Genomic DNA, 22351 nt, shown 5'->3' with positions numbered 1-22351 from the left:
TAAATTGAATAATTTATTTAATTAAATAGAAGAATGTGGGCAATTTAATTAAATTAGATTTAACTAAATAGAGGAATGAGAATAAAATGAATCATTGAATATTCATTTAGGAATATGGCCATTTTTATACGTCTACAAATACTATATTATTATTGACAATCATTCTTTTAATTTTATTTAAATTTTATAAATCTATCACTTTTTAACACATATAGGGGAAGTGTACCAATAGTCGTTATAGCTAACTTTGCATACCCACAATCCTAAACGATACATCGGATCTCAATGATTTTTTTTGGTTGTCTATGTATGCAACTTAACTACGTATCACTATTGTTTAGGCTTTTGGGTAGTAACAATGTACGTTGTGGGATTTGTTATGCTTGCAAGGGTCAAAAAGTACACAATTTAAAGTGTCGCCTGATACCTACTTAAAGATGTCCCAATAACATGCTTAAAATTGTCAATACTTATGAATAAATGCCCCAGTAGTCGTGAGCTATGGGTACCAATAAAGGGGCATAAATGAGCCAATTATGATCTAAAAATGCAAAAAAATCGATTACTATTGATACATGTCAAATTTATTAATAGACTTTTAATTATCATTTTTTAAATTTCTTTAAAATTAGTAATTGAAAAATTTAATGTGCAAGGAGTGAATAGTTAAGTTCCCCTAAATATTAATAAAAAATATTTTTAAAAGATATCAATACCAATCCCGTGAAGCAAACCCATACATTGGAAAAGCGCATGAAAGTTGACAAAAATGGAAAATAAGCATGATAAATGAGCATCGTTTATTTGGGAATATATTAAGAATATTCTCTTATAACCTGTACTAGTTGATCTTCGAAGGCCCCCACGATTCACTCTATCATCCCACTGCGTGAAGTTCCACAGCTGAGGGAAAAAACTCTCCAACGCCCAAAAATGGGGGATTGCGGTAAGTCCAGTAAATTATTTTGTCATTAAGTTTAGCAAGATTTGTAACTGCTCTTCTTCTTCACTGAATTTGGCGTGGCTGCGAAACAGCGGACAAGCTTGCTGCATTTCTGTCTACTGCAGTGGAAGCAGCGAAATTGGCTGGGGAGGTCAGATGATAAATTTATATTGTAGAATTTAAGCGTTTTTTTGAATCCTAAATTCAAATTCTTATGAAAAATCTGTAATGCAGATAATTTTCCAGAATTTTCACAAAACCAAGGTCGTGGAGCACAAAGGACGGGTAATTTTTCTGTTTCTCTTTATTGTTTGGAAACATTGACTGGAGATTACCAGTCATATTTTACATCAGATTGCAGCTTTGGCTTTGTGATCATTTAGAGTAGTAGGCCTCACGGACGATAATGAGATCATTTCACTTCATATATAATGTCCGAATGCACGCCATAATTGTTTGCTATTGCAGCCTCGCCATATCTTGTCTGAAGTTTTGTGCGTCGCTAGTGTGGCGAGGACGATTTGAATTTGGATCAGGATCTTATTTTTGCCCCCTGTACCATTTTACTCTGATCTCTTGGACAAGAATGGAGTATCTAAGGAAACATTATGCAAGTTCTGGAAAATAAGGAATACACTTTTGAACTTTGTGTACCCAAAATACATAAAATGCCTCTGACTCGTCTCAGTTCACACCCATTTCAGCTATAGTTAACAGGTTCAAAAATCAATAAGGGAGGCCAAAAAGAATTGGAAAATCAGAATTTTTAAATACATTCGTAAAATAAATATAGAACTTAAATATTCTGGGCTGAATTGGACAGTATTGGGCAAATATGGCCAGCTCAAAAAATGGGTATCGGATCAGATTTGAACCAAATCCATCCAAATTTGGTATTATAATTTCAGCTCAATTAGGTCAATGTAGCTCTAAAGTACATTCGGTTATATTAGTAAACGGTAAAAAGAACTGCAGGTCTTGAAAAGTAACTAAGCACAAAGTACATAACTTAATATTACGTAGCAATTTATTATAGGAGGTAAACTTATAGTGGTTAAAATCCAAATCATATTATCCAAGAACAAGTATATTTAGTTGTGAGAGTGAAGGGGCAATCAATGCATCATTCGGAGCCAGGATTGTCACATGTCTGTAACAAGTTTATGGCTAGAAGAGCCACCAACATCATCAGATAATGTATTTCCAACATTTGTACCATGCCTTAGTTTGAATTTTCTACTTACAGCTGTAGATTTATCCGCTGATATTTTTTTGTGATAGAACTCTTTTATATTTGTGATAATTAGCATGGTTTTCTTGAAAAACAGAAAAACAGAAAAACAGACTATCAATAATTATATTAAGTGAAGCAAGTAAAAGTTACAAAGATCTGTTGGCTTTCCATACACTATAACCAGGCTTACCCACTATAAAGTACCTCGTATCTTGTAATGGAATTCTATCCATCAAAAAAAGATTCAACATTTCAAATAGCAGCAACCAAGTCTACACCTAATAACCAGGAGTAACAATTTGTTATCTCTTACATTTGAATGCATTCCGGAAATTACAAATGTTTTTGCTTTTCTAAATGAATTATAGTTCAAAATAACAGAGCTCTGAATGCAATAAGTGCTGGAACTGGTGTTCGCAAGTTACTGGAATGAAACAGTCATGTAGTTGCATACAACAAAGATGAAACAATCATGAAAATAGTAAACAATAACATCCATGGACCATAATAAATATGAAAAATAATTTAACTTGGAAACCCTATTTTAGAGGTTTTCAGCTGGAAGTGGCAAATGCTCTGGTTTGTCTCATTCTTTTGACTAAAAGTAGTTACAAAGAGCTCAGACAGAGCATATGTAATAATTCTCCTCTCGTCACACTCATTCAGTAACCTCAGAGTCTAGTTCTTTCGTTCTCTTTGCTGTCTCAGTGCAACATTCAAGCATGTTAGATGGCAAAGAACCCAGAAATCCTTCAAAAGGTCACCTATAAGTTGTTAATGAATGTATCAACTGCCCTATTATAAGAGTTTTCAGTATTGTATTTATTAATAGTGTTTAACTTTGTCCAACCTGAAAAATAGACCATCTTTGAGGTAGGAATGACCTTTAACTTCAACATCTAGTTCCTTTGTCTTCAATTGCTGATATGTCCCCGAAATTGACATTTTGAGCATATGCTTCCTCACAAGCCTTTTGGGTGAAAGGCCCAAATTGTGAAATTGTTGCCCAAGTTGAAAGTTACTTTGCAATTGTGGCGTAGATATTATATCTGCCTCTACATTTTTGTCTCTTTTCTTGCATGTGATCACTAATTGGATTTGTTAACGAAATCCTGTTCGCTTGTAGTCTCTCATTAGTTGCAATTTATTTTGTGGAAAAGAATAAATAGGTTTGTTGTTAATATGAACAATTATTTCCTTTCTGAACAAATAGTGTTTCCTTTCTTATTGGCTTGTACAAGTACATACATTTCTTTCTCATAAATAGGTATTCTTGTACAATCTGAGAAAATAGTTCAGAACGATAGCAAACTGTCTTACTTATCTTAGATATACTATTGCCCTTGCTTGAGCCCTTTACATGTTTTGCTTACACTCATTTAGTTATTCATGCTTTTCTTATAGCATTTGACGTGATACTTTTTGTTTTCCATTAAAGTTTTGTAGGCAAAGTGTTATTTGTGTTAGGGATTCTAAACTATATATTGCTTTGAAGGGATCCATTTTGCATTTCGGTGGATTAGGGGACCCTTTTATTCATCAGAGATTAGGGTAGAATTATAGAAGATTAAAAAATTATTGACAAAATACGCTTCACTGCGCTTCATTAAATAAGCTATTACATATATATAGGATTTTCATATCCTATTATTTAGGAAACAATATTAATAAATAGAGTGAGTTGTTTTAACAACTCAACATACGACCACTAATCAAATAACCTATTAAACAAATTATGTAACTAATAATTCTAACAAATATGTGAACACTAACAATAGTTTTTCCAACATTCCCCCCCTTAGTGTGAACATGGTAAGAACTCACATTCCACCTGCAGTAAGCCCAACTCTTCAGGCTCATGATCTTGATTCAAACGAAAGGCACCTCCTATCAACCTTTCATGGTTTTCACATAGGCTTACCACAAACCTGGACATGAACATGAACCCACCAACTGTTCACCTCGTGTGGTTTTCTGGATCCTCCCACAAACCCTTTCAAGATCCATGAACTGACTTACTTTGGTGCTTTTGTTTGCTACTATGCTTGTACGTTAGGGAATGTATATAGAAATCAACATACATATCACAAATCTGAAAAAAACATTCCATAAGAACACAATGTTCTTAATTGTAATCACTGTTGTCGATCGCTGCCACTGGATCTCGAACAGCATAGACAATTGCCACTGCCACTGGAAGATACCTTTGACTTCAGTCATTTTTGTGCGAAATGGGAATGGAACATTGGTTATATTCCCCCCCACAATGTGAAATTTCCACTTATTCACACAACATACTGAAATAATAGAAAATGAAATTCCACCAGAGCTGATAAGCGGCCTCATCGTTGGTGACTAATGAGAGGACGCTGATTGTCCTCCAACCTCTAGTTTGGAACCTATCTAAAGCACGCATTCTTCATCACTAGGACATGATAGCCCTTCATCATTGGCATGGTTATCCCAATCAGTTTCTTCAGCTAAGGAAGTATGATGATTTAGTTTATCATCTATTAGATCTTGCGCTCTCTTCTTATGATTCAAAATTACATGTCCTATTTCATTACAATAGAAGCACTTGATTTTTCCTCTTGAAGGAATATGCTTAGATTTGTACTTGCTTTTTCTTGCTTTGTTATGTACAAATAAGACCTTTTCAGATTCTGAATCTTCATTATGGTCAAGTAGAGTTGATATGACCCCTTCAAGACTAATGGTTACCTTGCTTAACGTGAACACCATTTGAGACATATGTTTAGGCAAGCTATTCAGAATTATTGCTTTAGCATCATCTTCTTTTACTTTCTCATTAATCCCGGCTAGCTGATTTAGGAGAGAATGAAACTTACCAATGTGATCTGCCATTTTTGTACCTTTTTCCATCTTCAATCCATACAATCTCTGCTTCAATGTTGTCTTGGCACTTTCTGTGTCAGATCCGAAAAGCTCGTTTAATGACTCCCAAATCTCTTTTGCCGATTTTGCAAAGTCCACATGGTGTAAATATGCTTTTGACAAACCGAGACCAATAGTTCCCAAAGCTTTCTGATCTTTGATATGCCACTTGGTGAGTTCATTTGCATCAGTTGGTATGACTGCGTTTGGTTTGACAACATCCCAAAGATCTTTTTCTATCAAGTGTAGCTGCATCTGTATCTGCCATGTATGAAAGTCTCTACCATCAAATTTCTCAATGAAAGTTAACTTATCCATAACTACCCTTCTTTTTTTATTCAATAGAAAAAAAAAAGGTGTCGGGCTCTGTCAATAATGCACCTTTTGATGACACAAATTTATCAACTTGTAGAATTAACCCTATTCTATTTGACTTTGAATCTCAATATTGTCAAATTAAAAAAAAAACATATTTTACACATGAAGAAGAAAACCAACATACCAAATATTAATCCAACACCAGAGCACATGCACTCATCAAAGCAGATTATGAAATACGAATCCAACACCAAACTGTGGCGTGAAACTAGAGAAGCGGTGAACAAAAGAATACAACACATGAACCAAAACACATAAAACACCGAACTGCAAACCACTCTGATCGATGACTAGTTTCTTCTTAGTCTCATATGCCAATCTAGTTCACTGCGCAAGCAACAAGATCAGATATTCTACGCCAAAAACATAGTCGCCACAGAAAACACCAAGTGAAATAGCACACAAGGAAAATTGTGTGGACCGCCCACAACGAAAGGTTGCTCGATCTACTCTATACAAGCCGGATCATGGCCGATAATGAACTTTGACCAAGTCGATTTTCTTTCACCAATCTGCTTTGATACTGGAAAGGTCTCTCTTGCACGTTGGTTTGCATACAATAGGTTGAACGTTATCCGAATTCTAGACTCTGTGGCACCTTAATAACTCTTCCTCTATGGTCATTTGAGCATCATATGATGATAACTCCAAACAATGACCGTAGCCTTAACCATTGGGAAGCAGTATGCAGTCAAACACATAATCTGCCATGATGAGGAGTCTCTTGAGCCTTCACACATAGATGCGATTTGGGCAGAACAAAGGCGTTGAACAATGTGCCAAAAAATAGTGACTCTGGCTGCATCAACGAAAAATAGATCCTTCTTATCTTCCGAGATGTTTGCAATGCTGTCTGCGCTATGCATTCATTATCACCTCCTATTACGCATAGGGATCTGAAAGCTGAAAATGTTACTCAAAGAATGATATCTCAAAAAGATACACAAATCTCGAACATCTCTAAATTTGCTTCAAATCGCACAACCTTCAGACCAACAATTCTTCATGCCATTATTTTGAAGTTTGGTGAAACAACAAATGAGAAATTACTTGCACAAATTCCTAAGCTCTGATGCCATATCAGAGATTTAGGGTAGAATTATAGAAGATTAAAAAATTATTGACAAAATACGCTTCACTATGCTTCATTCAATAAGCTATTACATATATATAGGATTTTCATATCCTATTATTTAGGTAACAATATTCCTAAATAGACTGAGTTGTTTTAACAACTCAACATACGACCACTAATCAAATAACCTATTAAACAAACTATGTAACTAATAATTCTAACAAATATGTGAACACCAACAATAGTTTTCCCAACATTATTGTAAGAGAATTTTACTAAAATTGATTTATCTCTTGAAAGCATTTGTTTACTTGCATTGCAGAACTTTAGCATATACACATTTTTACTATTTTTTTCTCCAATCTGATTGTGGGTTGTCACCACTGTTAGTTTGGTATGGGCAATGTTACTGATATAGAATTTTGAGGTAAATGCAAAATGAATTCTATGGACGTACTTCTATGCTCATTGTTTGGTATGGTCAATGGTATGAAATTTCATGTAAGGTGCACTCTTTCAGCTTTTAAAGTTATTGTATAACTTGTCAATATACTTCATCATATTAATTAGGAAAGACATACAACAAATTAATAAGCTTTATTTCTGTGTACATGGCTTGCTAGTGGGTGGTTGTGACATTCGTAAAGAATATTTTTTTGAGAGAGTTGCAATAAGGTACTACTATTGTGCTTTCATAATAAAGGAAGCTTTCTTCTCAACTATCCTTTAAAAGAGTTTTGTTCTTGAGAGGGTTGCTATTTGGAACTATTTATGCACTTGCTAAGGAGTTTGATGATGTTTTGGCATTCTTAAACATTAGTTCTTCTCTTTTTCACCTTTTAAGGCTAGGTTTACTTTATTGTTGTTAGTTTTGTCAATATAGGGTTTTACCATAAAATATTTTTCCTAGTTATGAACTACTTTTTTTTTTTTCTGCTTTGCCCATTTTCTTACTTTCATAGGCTATTCTTTTGCCTTTTTTGGAAAGTTGCTGCCGTCATGTGTGCTAGATATATGTTAATTGTAAATTGATTGCTTGGATCTAGTAGTGTAAGGATAGGAATGTGGTTAATGCTTTCTTAGGGATGATAATTACCACTGTTTCCTAATCCATTCAATTCTTTTTGTTTTCCTTTGTAATTGTTCGGGGAAAGGTTATCTTAGAGAAGTTAAACAAAATTTTCTATAAAAGCTTGCCATTACTAGTAAATCTCTGATTTCGTTTATACTTGTTGGTATCCTCCAGCCTTTGCATTCTTGGGGTCTACTGCTAGATATTCAGTCCATTTTTTAAGGCGGCCACGTTGAATTTGATTTCTCTAAGTAGTTTAAGCAGTAGGTGCTTTATAGGTTCTCTTTGTTCTTGTTGAATTGTAACATGTCTCTTGAATAATACGATAATTTTTTGTAGATATTAATTTGATGTTCATCTTCTTATGAAGATTTCTGATGTGCTTGAAGTGCCAAAAGGAATGCCAAGGAATTTATAATGGCCTTAGACAGCTACAAAGGCCTGTTGTTGAGATGACTACTTGCTCATTCTCTGTTATTGGATTGAGAGTGGCTTACAGAATTTTAGAGTGATTCATTTCTCAATCTTTGGAGAGTAATTTGTGCTTTTTTCAAGGCAGGTTGATTTGGTTACTGAGACTGATAAGGCATGTGAAGACTCCATTTTTCGGCATCTAAAACGAACATATCCAGATCATCAGGTCTACAATTAGTGTTCTAGAAGCTTCTGTTGTTCTTGTATCCATTCGAGCATAGCTAATGATTTAATTTTTCTGTGCAGTTCATAGGGGAAGAAACTTCTGCTGTTAATGGCACTGCTGATTTAACTGACGTGCCAACATGGATAATCGATCCCTTAGACGGAACGACCAATTTTGTTCATGGGTACAATTTCTGCTGTCTGTCAGTTTTTTAAACAGAGAACTTTACCCTTTACTTGTTGGATATTGGTTTTGCACTCTAGAGAGATAGCATATGTTGTATGTGTAACTCACATTGGGTTATGAATGGATGCCAATAGAATGCTTCTTTTTATTTGAAAACAAGAAGAGAAAACTAAAGTGAATGGTGAAGCTTTGCAAGAAAAGGCTATTATTTTTATGGTATACTTATTTATCATACAGGACTTGGTTGCAGGTTTCCTTTTGTTTGTGTTTCAATTGGACTTACTATTGAAAAGATTCCTACAATTGGTGTTGTGTACAATCCAATGCTTGGTGAGGTGAGTTAAATGTTGTTTTGTGGCAATATTTGTAGATGAACCGTGTTAAAATAAGCTTCTTCATCTGATCATGCACTTTGTAAAAGGTATAACCAAATACATTTGATTGGTCTAGTGCACAGTTACTAGGAAATATGCTTTCTAAATCAAAATGCATATTCATACTATTGGCCTATTTAAGTGCTTCATTGCACAGAGTCAAATGTCCATATATAGCACTATTTCAGATCATAAAGCTGCTCAATATAGATATGATGTGTGCACCTTGTAAGAGACGGTGCTTCTGTAATATGCACTCTTGTTTTTTTTTATTTAGTTTTTCTGTTTGAATGTGTTTAGAGAAGTAGATGGAGATGCAGAAATAGGTTTTACAATAATCTCATTTACAACAATAAAATAACAGATATAACTTTTCAAATCACCGTTTTCAGAAAAACCCACATTCAGCAATAATTTTCAGAATTATCTCCAGAACTGAAAATGCAATATATTAACAAAGTTTTTGATAGCTAGATGATCAAAACACATTTAAATTGAAGGGCCAACATACCTATTTGCTGCAATATAAGAATAAGCTCAATATTGAATAAAATCAACAAACTGGCACTTCCAAACTTGGACGTTACTTCTCAGAGACTCCTCCAATGGCCACAAAATGATAAGCTTGCTGTTTGTATGTCTTCAGTGCCTCTAAAGCAACAAGAAAGACTCCCAAACCCTAGCCTCCAACACCCACAAACTCCATGCCAAAGCAAGTGAATATGTTGCTATTGAATCCTCCAAACCCCATCGCCAAAATCTCTTGCAATCCAGACATTGAACGAAACCACACAAAGAAGTCTCAAATTTGAGAGCACTGTGAAATACTTGTAAGATATCTCAATCAAATACCAGCCAGAGTAGATCTTTCACTACCATAGCTAGTCTTTTTCAATAGGGTTTTCATCCTTAGAAAGGCTGAGGTGGACCAAGTCCAAATCTCCAGAATCACACAGGTTTTTCTCAGAGAGATATTAGAAATAATAAACTCAACATCCCAAATGAGTTCTCCATTCCCCCTTTTTATAAGCTTTTCAGGGAACTTTTCAAATTTTCCCTTTTGAAATCACTTTATCAATTTATTAAGCCTTTTAACTCCAAAAAGTGACTTAATTTACTTTTTAAACATTTTTGGCACTTAAAGTCACTTTTAAGCGTCTGAACATTTAAAACTTTCGCTTCTCTATAATGTCCCCTATTAGAACACTACCTGTTTCCCAATTGTTACATACATCATTTAACATCATTATGTCTTAAATTAGGTTATTGAGATTAGAAGTATAATAAATAACTAATTAAATTTAGGGTTCGCCCTCACTTCTTCCCCAACCCTATGGAAGATGGTGGAATTGTGCTAGGGCACTTGGAAATAGTCTACGAGTGGGCTCTCTCAAGGCTTCTTAGGAACATATGTTTATGCCCATCTTGAGACTCTCCCTCAAGGCTTCTTAGGAACATATATTTATGCCCATCTCGAGACTCTCCCTCAAGGCTTCAGAAATATTTGTCCTTACCCATCTTGGGATTTACCCATTTAGTGACCGAATTACTTTGCCTTTCTCTACACAAACCAACCTATCCTCACAAAGGCATTAGCAAAAGATCAAGGAATTATGAATGTATATGAAGTTAAGTATGACTGTCATACATATTGCAGTCTATATTAATGTTACTATTAAATTCTGCATAAGAACATTATCAGGCTTAATATATTGAGCATACATATTAAGCACTTCCCCATGCATACCATCAAGAACAAGGATGCTACTGCCTGTAACTTAATAACAGTTCTGATCTGATCTGATCGATGGTGATATTACTGGAGGCTTTTGATTCCTTTCCTTTATATCTCTCAATGTGAGGGAGAGGTCACACCTCTTCATCATGTATGCCCTTTGGCAAGAGACGCACACTTTTACCATTAGTGCCCTTTGAAAGAGTGCAAATCATCATTATTTCTGCCCTTTGAAAGGGACAAAACCTTTCACAATCAGATCTGCACTTCTTATTTAAATCAGATCTCCACTTCTGATTCCCAAATTATCTCCCCTTCAAATGGGTTCTCTTCTCCCTTATATACCTCATATTTGGGAGAGTCACAACCTATCATTTCATGCCTTTTGACCATTCATTAACTTTAATCAAATATTAATTATAATTTACTTAATATTTTAATTTTATTTTTTTTATAGTTAAATAGCTTCAAGGAGCAGCACCCATTATATTAGTATTATAAAAGTTTACATAAAAGCTATATGAGATATCTGCTGATTGTAGTATAATCCGACTCCAACTCCTATCAACCTACTAAACCCAATGACTACAAAATGGGCCCAAACCTTATAGAATTTTCAGGTAGATGTTGTCATTTTCTGACACCCTTGGTTCATCAGTGAGAACCGATCAGAGATATGTTCCATGGACCAATGCGGCCCCAGTTGATCAAGGAGAGAAGAATCATGAAGTGAGAGGTGTTGCCTTGACCGGAGGAAGTTCCTCCCTTGGCCTTTTCTTCTTCCTTGGAACTCTGGAACGCTGAGGTTCCGAAGTTCTTTGCCCTTGTCTCTTTCCTTCTTCTTTTTCCGGAGCTCCGGAACCCCGAGGTTCCCAAGTTCTTTTGCCTTAGCCGCTTTCTTTCCTTCTCCGGAACCTTGAGGTTTCGAAATTCCCTCCTAGCCCTTCTTCCTTCTTTTCTCCAGGAGTCCGGAACCCCGAGGTTCCGAAGTTCTTCCCCTTTTGCCTCCTCTCTCTATCTCGGAACTCCGGTACCCCGAGGTTCCAAAGTTCTTTCCTTCGCCTTTTTGAAGTTCCTTGCCCCTTCCCTTGTCTTCCTCACTTCGGGAGTCCGAGCTTCTGAAGTCTCCGGGCTTCCTTCCGACTGGCAACACTTCCGGATGGCATGATCGACACTCAAGGCTTCCAATGCTTAGACAATTTTGGTGACTTGAACACTTTCTTTTGTGGAGCCACAAGGGTGCATTAAATGTTTTTTGGCAGGATTTCCATCAGGGAGGTACGGGGCCATGCTTGGTGACTTATGTCATGTCTGACTTTGGAAGGTTAGTCAATCCACCTTCCTCAGAGTTGCCTTTGGTGGTATGGCTAAGTTGCTTGCATGTACAAGGCAGGTGCATGCACTTCCAGACTAACATGCAGGGGTCATGATCACCATTGTAAGCCATTTTTCTATATAAGGTTGTTAAGCCTCATTGTAAGGGGTTCTCTCCCTGCTAGCTTGAGCTTTCTTATGCTCTTCTCTTCTCTTAAAGACTTGTAATTATTTTTGCATTTCTGTAACTGTAAGTTTGGCCTTTGGCCTTTGAATGAATTGAAACTACCATTCTTGCCTTACTTTAACTTATGCATGCTGAGTATGAGTTCTTACCTCCATTATAAGTGTATGTTTGTGGTTTTCTTTCACATGTATGATGTGTTAACTTGTTTTCTGAGTATGACTTGTGGGAATCCTTCTCCTCTCTTGACACTTAGAAAATCCTAACCTCCACATGCGTTTGGGTCACTCATGCAATTGAAGTTTGTGCATATCTTGGGCAGTTCAATTGATTCCCTGTGTCATTTCGGGTGGGGAGAGGAACAATCTCTTCTTGGTGCATCACCTCTTTTATTTCAAGCATTGTCTCTTCCCTTTACCTCTGCAAAATTGTTAGGATAGGCTTAGGAGTAAGTTTTGAAGTGTTGAGTTGGTTCAACACCTGCATCGGATTGAGAAGGAAGCGGACCTTCTCCCGAGACTCAACCCCCTTGCGCAAGGTCCCACACTTCGGGGTTGGTTCCATGTTTCACAAGGTTCCTGAGTTGATAGCTCAGCAAGGGTGCGAGCTTTTGTGATAACAGTTTTTGGCACGCCCGGTGGGACTAAGTTCGACATACATGCTAAGGATTCAGTGCTAGTTCTTAGTGTTTCAGCCTTTAGAGGCAATCACCTTTCAAGCACTTGGCGACTCTGCTCAAAGTCCAGTTCTTGTTCATACGAAGTTCCTAACTTTGGGACCCCGGAACCCCCAGGTTCCCAAGTCACCACTCTGGAACTCCGGAACCCCCAGGTTCCAAATTTCACAAGTCCGGAACCCCCAGCTCCTGAAGTGCCTAAGTGCTCAACTTCGGAACCCCGAGGTTCCAAATTCATGCGGTCCTAAGCCCAAGCCAACTGAAGGTTCGGTGTGTTCTTCAGTTCATCAAGCTTTTGGAGGCAACATCTTTCAAGCACTTGGCAACTCTGCAATCATTTGGTGGATCTGTGGTATGTTATCAGTCTCTGGTTGAGAGGGCCTGTCTGCTCTTTTAAGCATTTTGTTAAAAAAGCTCCATCTCTTTCAAATGCTTTAAAATGAGTTCACATCATGGGTGTAACTTCTATTCACCCCCATTCTATGAGAATGCCAACCATTTTTCTCGTCCTTACCAACAAGACTAAACTAAGACTGCTCCTAGTTTCAAGCCAAACAACTTCACTTTAGCAGCAGGTGTGTACTTTCCTAATGCTTGCCACCCACCCACCCCTGCTCAACCTTCTTGGCAGCCCAACCAGCTCCAAGATGACAAAAAAAGGCAAACTGCAGAAATCAAAAGTGTGTTGCTTGATTTCACCAAGCACCTGGAGGAGCTGAAGAGACAATAGGAGTGGGATTTACAGTAGGATCAGCTTGCTTATCAGGCTCACCTTCAGCAACAACAGATGGGAGCCCAAAGACAACATGAGGAGTTCCTTGCAAGGCAGCTTGCCTCTGCTAGGAAGAAAGAAATTGAGTACCTAGCAGCCATCGAGATGTGGCTCATACAGGAGGATGTTTATGCTCCTAGGGTTCCTAAGCTTGAAATCCCAAGCTTTAGGCAGGGGAGACCTCCCAAGTCTTCAACTAACCCCCCTAGTTTTAAAATTCCAAGTGTCAAGGGAGCTCCAATTGTTGTTATACAAGAGCCTTCTCCTTAGTGCCTTTTGCAAAACACCCCACCACTTAGGCCATTTCCTGATGCTATCTCCCTTTTTAAGGGTAGACCTATTGTATGGAGGATGGATGGTTCCCATCCTCATCATGAGGAAGGGGTTCAATCGGCCATTGGTGAGTCTTCATATGCTCTAAAGGAGGAGGAATCAACAATGTTGCAGGAGGATATTGAGAACAATCAGTTGCAGCAGCAGGTCATTGAACATGACGAGTGTGAAGGTAAAGAGGACACTGTCCTCTCATTTGACAATCTTCCTTTCTTTATTGATCATGAGGAGAAGGATATGTTTACACCTCCCTCGGTGGTAGCTCTGGAGCAACATGCTAGTCTTGAGGAGGGCACAGGGGGTAATGGTTTTGCTGCAGATTGCATGGCTGATGGATTGTGCCATGAACCTGCGGTTGTTGCATTCTGTTGCTTGGAGGAGGAAACAAAAACAAAGAGACAATCTGAAGATTTTAGATCTTCTTGTGAGGTGTCTCATAAACCTGAGATTTGTGCTGATGAGTTGGATATCAGCACATGTGATTATGATGTATGTTGGTTCCCCCCTGTCCCTGAAAATGATGATGTTGAATATGAGGTCTTCATTCAAGGTGAAGATGTTTCTTTTAGCATTAGGGATGATGTGCCTGAGCTTGAATGTTTCACTTGGGACCAACATACCAAGTTTGATGACGTTGAGCAACAACATGTTGGGCATGCTGACAGTCTTTTGGTTGCTCAACTTGACAGTATACCCGAGCTTCAAAGTTTCCAATTTGATGTGTTTGAAGAGCCCCCTTGTGCTGGCCAAGACAGAGATATGGTATACTTTTCATCACCATGTGAGTTCGAGGCCTTCTCCTTTGGTTTCAACTCATGCCAAGAGGAGGTTGGCTATTGTGAAAAAAATGATGCCCCCTTGTATACTAGAGATGCCTTCTCTTTTGCAAGGAGTAGTTCTTTTGATGCTAGCCAACTCCTAAAAAGCTCCCCCTTTGCTACTATGTATATGCTTCATGCATCCCCGAATGTCTCAGGTGGCTATTTTCTATGGCTTCCCTATGGTGGAAAGGTAAATGGTGAAGTGTTCTTTCACCACATGAGTAGTATGTGTGATCTAATGCATGCATACAAGAGGTTTCAACCATTTCAGCTAGATGGTGAATGTAACAATGGTATGAGGGGGATTAGCTCCTTCAAAAGGTTCCTCTTTGACAGAGGAAAAAGCATCAGTTGCCTCTTATTGTAACAATATAAATATTAGTTAGGTTTCTTGTTTTCCAAGAAGTGCATGAGCACAGGCTGTTCCCCTTCAGAATGGCTGATCTTGATCCTTTGCAGGTTACAGAGGAGAGATTTTTCTTCTTTCTTGCAGTTGCGACTCAGTGCCCAATGGATGCTTAAGGCTTCTAGACTTCATGCTTAGCAGGCAAGCATCCCGCAGAAATCGCCAAAAATGTTGTCATTTTATGACAACCTTGGTTCATCAGTGAGAACCGATCAAAGATATGTTCCATGGACTAGTGCAGCCCCAGTTGATCAAGGAGAGAAGAATCGTGAAGTGAGAGGTGTTGCCTTGACCGGAGGAAGTTCCTCCCTTGGCCTTTTCTTCTTCCCCAGAACTCCGGAACCCCGATGTTCCGAAGTTCTTTGCCCTTGTCTCTTTCCTTCTTCTTTTTCCAGAGCTCCGGAATCCCGAGGTTCCGAAGTTCTTTTGCCTTAGCCACTTTCTTTCCTTCTCCGGAACTTTGAGGTTCCGAAGTTCCCTCCTAGCCCTTCTTCCTTCTTTTCTCCAGAACTCTGGAACCTCGAGGTTCCGAAGTTCTTTCCTTAGCCTTTTTGAAGTTCCTTGCCCCTTCCCTTGTCTTCCTCACTTCGAGAGTCCGAGCTTCCAAAGTCTCTGGGCTTCCTTCCGACTGGCAACACTTCCGGAGGGCGTGATCGACACTCAAGGCTTTTAATGCTCCGACAGTTTTGGTGATTTGAGCACTTTCTTTTGTGGAGCCACAAGGGTGCATTAAATGTTTTTTGGTAGAATTTCCATCAAGGAGGTACGGGGCCATGCTTGGTGACTTATGTCATGTCTGACTTTGGAAGGTTAGTCAGTCCACCTTCCTCAGAGTTGCCTTTGGTGGTATGGCTAAGTTGCTTGCATGTACAAGGCAGGTGCATGCACTTCCCTGCACTTCCAGACTGACATGCAGGGGTCATGATCACCATTGTAAGCCATTTTTCTATATAAGGCTGTTAAGCCTCATTGTAAGGGGTTCTCTCCTTGCTGGCTTGAGCTTTCTTATGCTCTTCTCTTCTCTTAAAGACTTGTAATTATTTTTGCATTTCTGCAACTGTAAGTTTGGCCTTTGGCCTTTGAATGAATTGAAACTACCATTCTTGCCTTACTTTAACTTATGCATGCTGTGTATGAGTTCTTACCTCCATTATAAGTGTATGTTTGTGGTTTTCTTTCACATGTATGACTTGTTAACTTGTTTTCTGAGTATGACTTGTGGGAATCCTTCTCCTCTCTTGACACTTAGAAAATCCTAACCTCCACATGCATTTGGGTCACTCATGCAATTGAAGTTTGTGCATCTCTTGGGCAATTCAATTGATTCCTTGTGTCATTTCGGGTGGGGAGAGGAACAATCTCTTCTTGGTGCATCACCTCTTTTATTTCAAGCATTCTCTCTTCCCTTTACCTCTGCAAAATTGTTAGGATAGGCTTAGGAGTAAGTTTTGAAGTGTTGAGTTGGTTCAATACCTACATCGGATTGAGAAGGAAGCCGACCTTCTCGGGAGACTCAACCCCCTTGCGCAAGGTCCCACACTTCGGGGTTGTTTCCATGTTTCACAAGGTTGCTGAGTTGATAGCTCAGCAAGGGTGCGAGCTTTTATGATAATAGTAGTGTTAGACAAAAACTGTCGAGTGCAGACCAGAATCACAAAAATACATGAAAAACATCTATAGACAAACCTACCGAAAGACCTCATATCCTAAAAGCAAACTATTGCTATATCACTTACAAGGCCATGATTCAAAAGGGCGTACTCAAACTATTAAGAAAGGACCATATCAATCTGCGCCTGCATACACTTAGTCTGGCTCTAATGCCTCCTAGTTGGCGTCCATCTCTGAGTCATCCTCATGTTCCTTCATTCTACGAGCCAACACAACTCTCATCACCATAGGGCACTCCATGTCGTAGTCCACATGCACTTCAAAGTCCGCCATTTCATCTAGATGTCGGTAGTCTTTCAGGTCCCATTCTTCACCACGACCAAGGCCCACACATTCTCTGAGGTTTCCTCCCCATTATCCATAATTCCAATGTCTTGGCGCCCACTCAAACCCTCCACCTCAATATAGTTTTTCTTCCAAGCTTTATCAAACCTTGACAGTATACCAGTGACACGCAACAAAAAAGCAATGCTGCGGTCCTTCAGACCTCATTTTGCCACCAGCCTCTGCTGATCAAGGGATTGTACCACCACATACTTCTTCACTTCCACACCCCTACTGACAAACATATAGTAATTTTGCGAGAGGGGGGTGCGCAAATTGTCATCCACATTGTCTATAACATCATCAATTTCCCCCAGAAACAGTGCTTAAACACCATTTGAGCAATCTTCTTCACTTTGGGCTTACTTACCCCCATGTAAATCAGCATGGCAACTAACATAGTCGGGATATCCGAATTAACACGGTAGCGGTGGTATGCTTTATGTTGACTTAATTTATGTCAATCTTAGCCCTGAAGATTATCGATTTGAGACATTTCAGATTGGCTAAATCCCTAAGGGTAAACCTCCTTCTAGAGCCCTAAAACCCTAAACTCTAAAGGTCTTATCCTTTCTTATCTATTCGGGTTCTAAATTTCTAATTTTGAGTTGACCGGCTCTAACCGGTCAAAACACTTAAGGTCCTCCGGACTGGAGGGTCTCATGTCATGGTGGGGCCGATTCTTTCTTCCTCTTCACCGGCTGGCGGGAAGACAAGCGTCTTCACGGTTTCGCGAAGACATAACAGAATGGTGGGGCCCTCCCCGCGAAATCGCGAAATGTCCACGGTAACATCAAACAACTTCGCAATTTCGTAGCAGTCTCACCCCAAGGTGGGAGCCGACTTGCGAAATGGCGAAAGGCCTTTTCAAGCTTTCGAAGAGGATAGGATGGAAAAAGGTGTATGGCCGAAAGGCCGAGTCTTTACGAACTCCATTCGAGGTGGAACCTATGTGCCACATCACCGCGAGGCCCAGTCACGAGGTTTTCGCTGCTTCATAGCGATACAAGTCCAAGGTGGGACCCGGCCTGTGAAATGGCGATAGCTTTCGCCATGTTGTAGAAAAATTAAGTGATGACTTTTCGTGCCTCGCGAAACCGCGATAAGATGGTGGGTCTAGCCTGATGCGTGGCACGTTCTAGGCCGTCGGATTTTCATAGAGGAGGGATCAAATGGTGATGTTTTAACCTCCTTTGGGCCCTGTTGGCAATTATGTGGGGATATCTCACGCGTCCATCTTCGTGCGCCATGGGAGATCTAGTGGCCGAGGTTCAAACTCACAGGCAGGTCAAATTTTTGAACTCTTTGCAAGGGTGGTTGTCGACTTGATTGTCAACAATCAGTTTCTGCCTGGTCGGTGGTCGATATTTGATCAGATTTTGATCCAACTATCGGAAGCCTCCGCCATTACTCGAGACTTGATGTGTAGACCATTTCCAAACGCTACCTAAGGCCCTTCAATGCGGATTGGAGATTTTTTGGCTCTGCAAGTTGATCTCAAACACATCACATGCAGAGATCCTCCCCTTTTGCAAGGATTTTGCTTCTTCCCAGAAGGGGAAAATATTTTTAGAGATTTGCATGCACGCAACCATCAGATCAGTTGATCTGATCTTCCTCCTGATATTTTGTAACCTAACCCTAGGTAGGGTTAGGGTTTCTTAATTGCAATTCAACCCGAGTTATGCCTAAATTATAGAGGCAAATTTTGTAATCTTTTGGATCATCTTCTTCTCTTTTCTTCTGCAGAAATTCATGTTTGTTTTCTTCCGCATTTGTAAATTTGTCTTGCCTTTTCATGAATAGAACTTACCTATTTGCCTTCATGTAGTTTTCACAATTTGTGTAATGTTTTTACCTTATTGTTTGAATGCATTCTTGTTTGTTTTCTTGAGTTGTACTCTTTGGATGTCACCTATGAACTATTTTTAGTTCCTCTTGCCATTTTTTATGAATTCCAACCTTCACTTATACTTAGGGAGCTAATTAGGATAGGATCTTGTGCATACCTAGGGTAGTTCTTATTGATGTTTTGTGCAGCTATAGGCAGGGAAGATCAAATTTCAATCTAGGTGCAAACCTTTTTCCCCTTTTAAGCATTCCTTCTTCCCCTTTTCCCCCTCAAAATTAATAGATTAGGATTTATATGTGTTGGGTTAGTCCAACACTTGCATCAGATTGACAAGGAAGTCGGCCTTCTCCGGAGATTCAGCCTCACATTATTCAAGGTCCCACACTTGTAGGTTGTTTCAATGTTTCACAAGGTTGATGAGCATGCGTGTTCATCAAGGGTGCAAACTTTTGTGACAACACTTTAAGAAATTCCTCGCCCAACACCCTCTTGATGGCATGCAGGATGAGCGGATGCTTAGAAGCCATAACCGATAGTAACCTTTTCTCTGAAATTTCTCCTAGAAAAGCCATTTGGCGTTTCTTGGCTTCCAACATTATCGACGTGTCCATAACTGCATGCAACCACCTTACTCTCACTCCACCTCGACTCCTCAAAGAGATAGACAAACGTAATGTGAAAAAAGAGCCCTGCTAAACCTATAAATAGGCGCAATCCTTAAAATTACATGATTGCCAAATCCTTGCGAGCCGTCCATCGTATTTCATGAGTTGATTACACCCTCATGCCATACAATTTCCAACCTTTCAGAGACATTTCCCAAGCGTTAATATGAGATTAAATCTCACATCAACTGTCCTAACTAATCAAGAAAAATCTCTCAAAATCTAGGCATACATGTTACTCATCTCATTTGCCCATATGACATTAGACGAGGAGATACGGGAAGGAATATTTCCAAGAAAGCCATAATGAAATCATCACCCCACATCCCATCTGAATTGGCTCATTAATATTACTGTCAGTACTCAATATTAAACATGTCCTAACATCATCGCCCCTTTGGCCAGCATGTCGGCCAACTCGTTTCCTTCCTTGTAAACGTGGCTTATCCTAAACTCCTCCAGACTATCCAACATGGTTTTGATTGGGCAAAGCATAGATGAACTACTCACCACTCGACAAAACTCGCCAAGGCCTGAAAAAAACCCGAGAAAAACTCGACAACTTAAGAACACACTTAAATTTAATTAAAAATGCATTTTTTTGCAAAATTTAATGAGAAGATGTATCCAATGAGTCAATAAATGAGAACACAAAAGAAACAAGCTGATTCTAGATATATTTAAATGCAAAATGTCTACAAAATTGCATCCTCATGAGGAATGCTGATGGCTGGAAGCCTGGAAGCAAAATAGTAAATAGTTTTTGTAAAACCCAAAGTAAATACATCATTACAATTACAACTTCCTCTTCCTAGCTCTTTCCAAAACTAGGGGAGAGGTAGAACTAGAGGGTCTAGTCCTAGAAGTTTGCAGTGGGCGTGACTGTGCCTCCTCGCTCGGTATGGCTGGCTCGTACTCCATCCTGGATGAAGCTATGTCTCCACCTGCTTCTGTCATTGGCAATGACTCCTCATCCTCACCCTCTTCCTCCTCAATGTCATCCAGCCTGAAACCAAATCCACTCCCCTCCTCCTCCATAGCCTGCCTCTCCAAATCAGTGATGTCATCCTTGAAAAACAATGGAGGCTGCTCCTGTGATGTCCAATCACTGTAAGGATCTATATCATCCAAGTCAATTGTACCACCTTCTACTTCCTCTACCTTCCTTATGCGCAATCGAAGATTATATTGCACGAAGACAAGGTCATTGAGGCGTTTCTACGCTAACTTGCTCCTCTTCTTCATGTGGATTGCTTCAAACAAGCTCCAATTGTGCTCACAATTGGATGAACTACAAGGCTGACATAAGATTTTGAGGGCAAATTTTTTGATATGTGGGGTATTTCCACCCCAACTTTGCCACTCGCCAAGCCCCTGGAAAAAAACTCGAGAAAAACTTGGCAACTTAAAAACACTCTTAAATTTATTAAAAAATGCTTTTTTTTTGCAAAATTTAATGAGAAGAAGCATCCAATGAGTCAATAAATGATAACACAAAAGAAACAAGCTGATTCTAGATATATTTAAATGCAAAGTGTCTACAAAATCGCATCCTCATGAGGAATGCTGATGGCTGGAAGCCTGGAAGCAAAATAGTAAATTGTTTTTGTAAAACCAAAAGTAAATACATCATTACAAATTACAATTACAACTTCCTCTTCCCAGCTCTAGCAAAAACTAGGGGAGAGGTAAAACTAGAGGGTCTAGTCCTAGAAGTTTGCAGTGGGCGTGACTGTGCCTCCTCGCTCGGTATGGTTGGCTCATCCTCCATCCTAGATGAAGCTATGTCTCCACTTGCTTGTGGCTGGCAATGACTCCTCATCCTCATCCTCTTCCTCCTCAATGCCATCCAACGAGAAACCAAATCCACCCCCCTCCTCCTCCATAGCCTGCCTCTCCAAATCAGTGATGTCATCCTCAAAAAACAATGGAGGTTGTTCCTGTGATGTCCAATCACTGTAAGGATCTATATCATTCAAGTCAAGTGGACCACCCGCTACTTCCTCTACCTTCCTTACACGTAATCGAAGATTATATTGCACAAAGACAAGGTCATTGAGGCGTTTTTGAGCTAACTTGCTTCTCTTCTTCGTGTCGATGGCTTCAAACAAGCTCTAATTGCGCTCACAACTGGATGAACTACAAGTCTGACATAAGATTCTGAGGGCAATTTTTTTTAGATTTGGGGCATTTCCACCCCAACTTTGCCACCAAGCATCTGCAAATTAAAATTAGGTTGAGAGTAGCACCCCTTGCTGGGGTTTGAGGGTGAGAAAAAGAGGGGTAGAGAGATAGGTCTAGATCTTGGGGGAGAGAGGAGAGAGTGAGATGGAGTGTGGTAGAGAGGGGGATAGAGGAAGAGTGATAGGGAGATAGATAGGTCTAAAATTCGAGGCAGATAAAGTGAGTGAGATAGAGAGAGCGAGAGAATGTTGATAGGAGCATAATGATTACTGAAATTTGACTGTCTGAAAAATTAAAAGATCTTCTAAAACCTAGAATTTGCATTATAACTCTTAGAGATCTAAAACCACTCTCAAACATCCTGCCAATATATACATGAAATATAACTTAAAGTATAAGAAAGGAAAAAGACATATTGAAATGCCACTTATACTTAAATGTTATATTTCATGTATATATTCTGATGAAGAGAATAGAACTGACCTGAAAAAACAAAAATAGATAATTTTTTGACATGTTTGGGTCCCCTTTTTTAGTCTAGCAGAGTTTTTTATAGAAACTCGGCGAGTTTTTGCTGCGAGTTAAAGTGGTAAAAACTCGCAGAGCTCAAAAACTTG

At 39.1% G+C, this 22351-nt stretch overlaps 1 protein-coding gene across 2 annotated transcripts in view; it reads left to right on the top strand.

The window, feature by feature from the left end:
* The first annotated feature begins 790 nt into the window (after nt 1–790).
* The window catches only part of LOC131077724 (inositol monophosphatase 3), a 99259-nt gene continuing 77698 nt past the window's right edge, over nt 791–22351 (top strand). Inside the window, exons 1-6 of one of the 2 annotated variants that reach the window (XM_058015263.1) lie at nt 791–946; nt 1036–1094; nt 1178–1228; nt 8157–8237; nt 8318–8421; nt 8674–8758. In XM_058015263.1, coding sequence (XP_057871246.1) covers nt 934–946; nt 1036–1094; nt 1178–1228; nt 8157–8237; nt 8318–8421; nt 8674–8758 — 393 coding nt within the window. In that variant the 5' untranslated portion in view covers nt 791–933. The remainder of the gene's footprint in view (nt 947–1035; nt 1095–1177; nt 1229–8156; nt 8238–8317; nt 8422–8673; nt 8759–22351) is intronic. The other variant, XM_058015264.1, reaches the window with a different exon arrangement.

Source organism: Cryptomeria japonica, chromosome 5 (genome assembly GCF_030272615.1).
Source record: "Cryptomeria japonica chromosome 5, Sugi_1.0, whole genome shotgun sequence".
NCBI lineage: Eukaryota > Viridiplantae > Streptophyta > Pinopsida > Cupressales > Cupressaceae > Cryptomeria > Cryptomeria japonica.
The sequence above is the reverse complement of the archived record's forward strand: the minus strand, read 5'-3'. Positions and strand labels throughout refer to the sequence as shown.